Raw genomic sequence first — 8847 nt, 5'->3', positions numbered from 1 at the left:
TCCACAAGTAAGAAAAGAAAAAAAAGCACTTGTACATACCACAAAACTTGTTTTGTACTTTTTTACTCGCATTTTATTTGCTATTTATTTATCTACGTAGTTCAAATTACAGTTATAAAGGAGATGGGTTCCCCCCTTGAGCATTGTTCCTTCCGAGGTTTCTTCCTATCTGTTATAGGGAGTTTTTCCTTGTCACTGTTGCCTTAGGCTTGCTCCTAAGGGGGTTTAGGTCAGGGTTTTGTTTGTGAAATGTGCCATATAGATAAATTTTTATTTGATTTTAAAGAATTTTGCAGGAATTTGACTAGGACACTGGGGTTTAACTACCCCTTCAAAGGTGCTACAGGAAGGTTTTCAGCACAGCAAGACAGGGCTTTGGTTTAACATCTCATTCACAAAATAGCACCATCTTGACCACAGTACTGATCACTGCTCAGGGATTAATACCTTTCTGTTTGGTCCAGGGGGAAGAGTGCCCCCTACTGCCCAATTACACACCTTCCAGCAACATAGTTTTCCTGTCAAGTCTCATGCCCATTTCATAAGGAAGCCCAACCCAGCTCACCTTAAGCAGCTTGACAAGAAACCAATACAGTGTGGTGCAATTGCAGACAAAAATGTCTGGCTTGGGGTAGAATTTAGAAGTGGGGTGACTGAATGTAAATAACTAAAATATCTGAGTGGCCAGACAATGAGCAGAAATAAAAAAAACTAACCAGTTATATGCATCAGTGCACCCATAAGGATTACAGGAAGTGAATGCTTATATTCCAACACAATATGCAATAGGCCTACAGGTATAGGCTCTTTTTTGATGTGAAATTAAGTTTGGTTTGTGAATGAACTTGAAATACCATTCATGACTTATGATAATGTAATGTCATAATAATGACACTCCCTGTGACATAGCCTACCGCAGTACGGTACACTCAGGAAAAAGGGAATGAAAAAGTATTTTAAAAGGTACAAAAGCTTGTCATTGGGGTGATACCCCATCCTATAGGTAGCCTACATAAAATTGTACCCCCAGCCAACAATACACAATTCATCTGTACCTTTTTTTGCTTGCAAAAGTACTTATTAGTACCCTAATAAAATGCACTTTCAGGGTACATTTGGAAAATTGGTTCCTTAAAGAACAAAAATGTACCTTTATTTCTGAGTACAGGTTGAGAAAATATGTAGATGAAAACGCAGGATTTCCTCTGTAGCTCATGCTTCATATTCTATCATAGCAAGAATTAGTCAAAAATAGGCCATCAATAAAGCAATTTCTCCCTAAATCTACACATAAATAAAAATTAATCGAATGAAAATGTTTTTTTGCCTGCATCAATATAAAATACCTTCTGCTATTTTTCACGATTTTCTTAACTGATTTTCACCATTTGTCGTTTACTAATTCACTTTATACCTTAAGACATAACGCTATGTCTAGTCCATTTGAAGTGCCTTAGAATTTCAGTTTTACCTAGTTCTTTCTTTGCTGTTTAAAACCGGATCAATTTGACAAGATAGTCTGCTTTAACGTGCAATAAATCAATGGCTTCTAAAAGTAGGCAGCAGTCTTGGAGCATATGTCAACAACCGGCCCCCGGCGTGTATTGTTGTTTTTGTATTAACCTAACATGCTGTGTTTATGCTTGAATCGAACCGCCATTTCATTCTGTCTAAATCAGGTGGAAACGGGGAGGGGTTGCCCGAAAATGGCGGCTTCTACAAAGGGCTGAAGCTATTTCACCCTTTCTGTCTTTCCTTTGAGTTCTACATACAAGAATTCACATCATGGTGTCTTGGTTGAACCCCTAAAGGAACATAAAATGCAAAACGCTGCATTATAGTTACGTAAAAGAACAGCGAAATTACAGTTGAGCATACTTATTTTGCTAACCCACAAACGATATTAGCAAGCTAGCATTAGCCATATTATGATTGCGCTTAAAGTATAGCAGTCGCCATCTTCTATTAAGTATTTAAAATAACGGGGCATTGTTCGTCTTTAGAAAGTAGCACTCACTGTTTAAATGTTGATGCATATAAAGTTAGTTTTCCTGAGGACTCAGTGTATCTTAGTTAATCGAACGCTAGAGGCCACGGTCTGTCTCGCTAGCTATTAATATTTGGGTAGTGTTTTAGTCAGCTGCCCGCCATTTATGTTGAGGGCCAAGGCAACGGAGGTGGCAGCAGCATCTTGTTTTTTGGTTGTCAAGAAGATGGCGGCTTCCTGAAAGGCATGAGAGGAGGTAGCTACTTCTTAACAAACCGAAATCGCCGGGGTTAACTTCTCAAAGTCCCATTATCAAGACGTTTTGCACAAGATAACTCGAAAGGTGTAAGTATTTAACATCATAAAAATTGTGCGCTCGGCAATTTCGCATCTTTTTGTTATAGCTAATGTTAGCTAGCTACATCCGCCATTTTTCTTGAGGGAAGATGGCTAGCAAGCTAGCTAGCAGTTTTTAGTCAACAAGATGGCTGCTTCCACTGAATGAGCATGAATAGAAACTATTTCGAACATTAATAGTGTTTAAACGCATATTTGTGGTTTCCGTGCATTGCTAGTACGACAATTTATTGCAGGTACGACAATCTCTTCTGGTTTGCAAGTTAACGCCGATTCAGTAAGACAGCCAGCTAGCTATCAATCTAGCTATCCAGTTAGCTGGCTCGCTAGCTACTATTCATATGCCTACTGCTAGTAGTTGGTGAAATGGAAATTCAAGCATTGGATTTACTGTATTTCTCATTAAATATTGTGACATTGTGCACGAGTGTGAAATCTGAATTAATTGTGGAGAGCTCTCATTGCTAAAACACCAATTGACAGGGGGGATTGTGTTTGGGTTGTTAGACAAGATGGCGACTCCCAGAGAGGCATGAAAATCGCCTTCTGCGGCAACTCGCTAACTTGCTAGCTAGCTACAAGAAATTTACCGATTATGTTTTTGTTTCCAATGCATGTTAAATTTCTGTAATAATTCCCCATTCGATAATGTGTACCATATTGGATAGTATGTGTATTGCTGTTTGTACATGGCTAGCTACATAAACGCAACAATCAAGGGTTCAACCCCCTTTTGATTTTTACATCATTTAACTCCGCCATTTTTTAGACTGGCGGAGGTTTGTTTGGATGTTACAAGATGGCGGCTCCCATGGAGTGGCACTGCTTTACTTCTACGGGGATTTAATGACTGGATAAAATTATTTGATGTTATGTGTGGATAATAATAAACAATATTGTTCTGTCTGAAGAAGGGAAGCAACAAATGCAACCGAATTTTTCTCCTGGTGGCCCCAGGGCGTGCTTCTTTAACAGCCGGCTTTTTTCCTCTTCTCTTGCAAAGCGTCTTCTGCTGTGCTAAAATGGCGGCTCCCATGGATTTCGGATTTTTTTGAATAGATATAGAAATATACATCTTATAAGCCACGGAATACTACTTTCATTTGGTGTATACAGATGCTACAGAACTCATATTTTATTTTATGTTTTACCATGATTTGTTTTTTTGTATCTGGAAGAGTTATTACACCCGTCTTTTTTCTTTATTGAGCTTGCTAGCAAGTGGCTACTAGCTAGGCGGAATTCTACAATAGCTAGCTAGCTAGTTAGCTTATATTTACGTGGTTGCTTCAGACCAGGCATTTAGTTAAGCAGTTTTCTTTCTTCCTCAAGAGGAAATGTCTTCTCCTGGTTCCACGGGATCTGGGACCACCGGTTCGGTCCTGCAACCACGATGGAAGCGAGTGTTGGGTTGGTCCGGTCCCGTCCCTCGACCTCGTCACGGACACAGAGCGGTTGCTATCAAAGAGTTGATGGTTGTATTCGGGGGTGGCAATGAAGGAATTGTGGATGAATTACACGTCTATAATACAGGTGAGTTACCGTTATTTCAACTTACCGGTTAAAATAAAGTCCTCAAATTTCAATTCGTTGTTTTATTTGTGAACAGTAAGTTAGTGATCCAGATGTGACTCTTTTTCCGTTTAGATTGCTAACCCTGTATATGCTGTATGAATACGGTTTTTTTGTTGCATGTTTTGGAACACTTATCTGCATGCAATTAATTTGTGTTTGCATGTTTAATACAACTGGCTTCTAACCTTCTGTTCAAACAACACTGACTCTAGCGCACTGCTGCCGTTGCTAAGCCAGTGACTAGCGTTAACGTTACCTAGCCTGCTAGCCAGCCAGCCGTCCTGCGACCTCGCATGTTCGAAACAATGAAATGTCCACTATTCGTCGTCAGTTAGTGACATTTTACACCTGAAGGATATGTATTTAACATCATTAGCTACAGGTGTGGAGATGGACGCTCTATTGTGCAATTAGAATATATTCGTTTGTTGTGCGCTACAGCGGAACTGCTGGGAGTGGAGGGAAAATACTACAAAGAAAAATGGCGGGTTAAAATGAAATGGGCGGGATCACCGTATGACTAAACTCGCAATCTGTCCTAAGTTATTCGACTTATTGATGCTAGCCCTGAGCAAATGTACATAAAACTGCTGCTTTAATTGATAAAACGCGCAAGTTTTAACGATTGGGTCCTTCCACACGAAATAAACACGACAGCAGATCCCCGCAGTTCTTTAAATAAATTACCGCCCACCCCCGCCCCCATCCGGCCAAAAAATAATACTTACGGCAGTGGAGGAAAGATCAGGCCAGTACGTTACAGTACAAATACTTTTTAAAAGTAACTTGAGCAGTTGTGATGGGAATGTTAATGCAAATTTAGAATTAATGCTGTATCAATAGCCTACATGCACCTAAAACGGTTGATTTAATGACAGTAAGAGTGTTCTGGTTGACTGACAGCAGTTCAGCTTGTCAAGTTTTTTCACTGGAATTAATTACCCCCACCCCCGAACATTAATAGGATGTAATCAATGGTAAATAAAGAAGATAAAAATTCCTGTGCATTGATGTAAACCTAATTTTACAGAGGCTGATTAAGCGTTTTACTTTCATGTTTTAAAGTGGAAATATGAAAAAGTAATGCATTTTAAATGAGTTGTTGTCGTTTTACAGATACAATCGTATGTACATGTTTTTGCAGATAAAGTATTCAAGCCAAAAACACTAATAAATGCATTGATCAGAATGCATTTCTTTGTCATGCCTACCATGCCATGCTGTGCAGCTTGGTAAATTGAGTCAGTGGGGAACAGAAAATGGTGTGGCGCCGTCTGTTTTATGTAAGAGTAATTAAAATGGTCTTTGTTATTGTTAATGTAGCCTATGTTCGTCTTGGATGACTGGGTGCCCACATACCCCGAGACCCCTGGTGGTTCTATGCAACTTGCAAAAATGAACTAATGTAAATATAATGGATAAAATGAAATGTAAATACTGCAGTATTTACATCTTAACTGACTCCCCACCCCCAATAAAAAAAAAGTAAATAATGGAATTTGTGATGAAAGATGAATTTGTGGAAGAAGTAGGCTGCGTTGGAAATTTTTTTTCTTAATTTTATATTTATTTTTAAAAATTTTTATTTTTAAGTCGACCCAAAAGGGAACTATGCATCGTCAAGGTGAAAAGAACCACAAAAAAGTTAAGATTGAACAGAACTGTAAATTGAACTTAGATTGAACTTAGCTAGCTAGCCAGCCACTTTGTACTTTGTATCTGTAGTCAGCTCTGCTAGATAGTGAATTTCTTTAAAATTGTTTTACTCGTATGAAATAATTAACACCAAATGATGGTCATCAATGATGGTCTCATGTCTAGCCCTAAACGCAGTGTTCGGTTGCCAGAGGCCCAAAGGGGCTGCTTTTTTTCCTTCCATTTTAAATGCAGCCGAGCCTCAAACTGAACTTTAAACGTACACTTGGACAAACAGCTGCATAAACTGGCTTGCTAATATCAGTCTTTTAGCCACTAGCTATGTAGCATTTGTAAAAAATTTGTACAAATTTTGTAAAACCAGTTTGAAGTTCCACTTTCCACTGCATAAAGCATTTTTTCAAAACAAAGTACAAGTACAAGTAACCATGAAGGACAAGTAACATACAAGTAACATTTTCTTAAATTGTTCTTACTGTTGTTCTTATACGTCCCCTCGATAAACCAACATGGGATCCATAATGCATGCACAGACTTTTGTGTGTAACTCGGGTGTATTGTTGGATGAATGCCGATTGTTTGTAAATTGAACGCGCATGTTTGTTCATGTCGATTTGCATAAGGAAACACTCTAGCAATCCTGAAAAGTATGTCACCTGCAGGGTTATGTGCAAACATCAGCCATTCATCGCTCTCCGCAAACTCATCTGCCCCTCTTATGCACAGTTCCTGAAGGTGCACTCTCTCCAAGGCACGATTTGCGAAGTAATCCAAATGCAAAGAATACACCATGGCTAAGTGTTGGGTTTGGCTGTGCTTTTGTGGGTCTTTATATGTCATTGTCACTCATCATAATACATTTTTTAATCAATAAACAAAGTAATTACACTCATTCCCAACATGGTTATTATCGTAAAATAAAGCTACACTCATTCCCAACAAGGTTAATATTGTAAAATAAGGCTACACTCATTCCCAACATGGTTATTATCGTAAAATAAAGCTACACTCATTCCCAACAAGGTTAATATCGTAAAATAAGGCTACACTCATTCCCAACAAGGTTATTATCCTAAAATGTAACTTAAGACGAAAAGTATGAGACTGGAAAAAAACACTGTAAACTGAAATAAAAATAGAAATTATAGTTTTTTGAAAAAACGACACCAAGACTACCAAATCTGTTCTATTCAGAGAGGTTAATTAATGTAATTGAAATTAATAGCGTGTTTAATATTGTGTTAATATAATAATTGTTTTGTTAAACATTTGTTGTTAGAGGTCTGTAACTACGCAAAATGACTTTGCATAAATAATAAAGCATTCTAAATGGATATATAATCTGCATATGCCTTTACACATGTTTCTTGACATACACAGATTTTTGATTTTCCCAAAGAACAGGTTCTAATTAGAAAAATTCCAAATGCCGAAATGCTTGTGGAAACGTTCGTAAGCACAGTTAACGATCAAATTTGATCGTACGTATGTTCACAAATGAGGCTCGTTCTCTGGCCAGCTCTCTAGCTAGTAAACGGCTGAAAGTCATCCAGACTTGGCATGCAGAAGACTCCACATTTCCAGTCCTGTATCTTGTGTGTGGTGAACGTATCATGTTTCACATTGTTGATGGTGTGGTGGCATTTGGTTTTCCCAATAAGAATTACATGACGTAAACTGCAATGTATTGTCATTGTTGATTTTATTCGGTAATGCTGTTCACTGTTTCTACCTGAACAGGTGTGAAATAGTTAACACAAACACAACAAATTGGGTCATGAACATAAACTGTAATGTGCAACCTGCGAATGTTACAATACTAAATATTCAAGCCAAAAAAATGAATAAATAAAATCCAAGTTTCTAGACTTGGAATTAAAGGAAAAAAATATACATCCATGTTGGGCTGTGAAAGAAACCACATAGACGATTATTGCAAGTTGCCATGCTTTTTTAATTTTTATTTAAATGAAATGTTGCGTGTTGTATTCAAAACAGACTATTCACCTTAAGTTTGCATTGCAAATTCTTTGTCATGTCCCATACTGTTGCGCAAATTCTTACTGGTATACTGGAAATAAAACCCCCAAAAAAACAGTATACCGCCCAGCCCTAATCTTTTTTTTTTTTTTTTTATATATAAAAGATGACAGGTTACTAAGTAATAAATTGTGGAAACCACCTACACTGTTGACTTGGAGAAGTTTAGCTATATGTTGTACACGTCCCGTGACAGGTTAACTTAGCTTGGAGGCTAGCCAACAGTTCAGGGAGAGACGGGACGGGGAGAATTTCCCTATGCTGAGAAACCGCAGCGCAGAGATCAAAGCCTTGGGGTTTTGCAGAGGTTTTAACCGCATTCACAAAGTTATTTATTTTTTTATTTTATTTTATTTGTTAATTAATTAATTAATTAATTCAGTCAGTCAGTCAGTCAGTCAATAAATATCATTGGCCTCCTTCTCCAGGCAGAATAGATCGCTGTGGAAACAACATTCACTGTCTTTCTCTTATTACTAGCCTATATATTGCAAAAAAATTGGGAGAGAGGAATTGGATGTAGCTATTGTAAGTATTCAACGTCTGAAACGTATACCCGTGCTCAATCTGAATTTCGCCTCTGGCTGTTATTTAAAGTATGTTTTCCACCTGAAAGGCTGGCAGTCGTTTATCTTGATGGTATACATCGCAAGACACCAGTGTTTACATGGGAGCCGTGGGAAAAATCGCTACACCCGACTTTGTTGCGAAAATAGTGTTGCGAAATAGTCAGAACTAGGGTCACCAGTTTTACTGTAGCATGCGCCTCAAAGGGATTTAAATTTGCATTTACAATAAATATCCCTGTGTGTAGGCCCTGGATCAACAGTCACCTGACTAATCATACAATTAATGGCCAATTGTGACTGTCGCAAAGTAAAATAAAAAAAGTTAAAAAAAAATAGTTTGTTTTCCAAACACGTGGTGAGGAGCGTTAGTGGATAGAATTTAAAACAAAAAGTCTGAACGACTGAAGTGCATCAGTATCCGCCTTGAATTCTGCGCTCAGACTGATAGTGTATTTGGCTCGTTTTAAAATGTAGCTTAAAATGTGGTCTTGTAGTACAGAGACAAACAGGTGGAAATTCTCAATCAGCAAGGCAAAAGAGACAGAGAGAGCATTGATTTCTCAAGTATGCGATGGGTGGTGGGACAAGTCCCCTCTGCAGTAGGACTGAGGCAGAAGCACATATCATGGGCTCATTGGCTTTGTTACAAAGGCTTTTAAACCT

General features: G+C 38.1%; 1 protein-coding gene across 4 annotated transcripts in view; it reads left to right on the top strand.

The window, feature by feature from the left end:
• The first annotated feature begins 2129 nt into the window (after positions 1-2129).
• The window catches only part of hcfc1b (host cell factor C1b), a 31428-nt gene continuing 24710 nt past the window's right edge, over positions 2130-8847 (top strand). For all 4 annotated transcript variants that reach the window (XM_035381383.1, XM_035381382.1, XM_035381381.1 and 1 more), the window contains exons 1-2: positions 2130-2332; positions 3677-3877. In XM_035381383.1, the coding sequence (XP_035237274.1) occupies positions 3682-3877 (196 nt within the window). In that variant the 5' untranslated portion in view covers positions 2130-2332; positions 3677-3681. The remainder of the gene's footprint in view (positions 2333-3676; positions 3878-8847) is intronic.

The sequence above is a fragment of the Anguilla anguilla genome, chromosome 11 (genome assembly GCF_013347855.1).
Source record: "Anguilla anguilla isolate fAngAng1 chromosome 11, fAngAng1.pri, whole genome shotgun sequence".
NCBI classification, from domain to species: Eukaryota; Metazoa; Chordata; class Actinopteri; order Anguilliformes; family Anguillidae; genus Anguilla; species Anguilla anguilla.
Note: the sequence above shows the minus strand (reverse complement) of the source record. Positions and strands in the feature narration are given on the sequence as shown.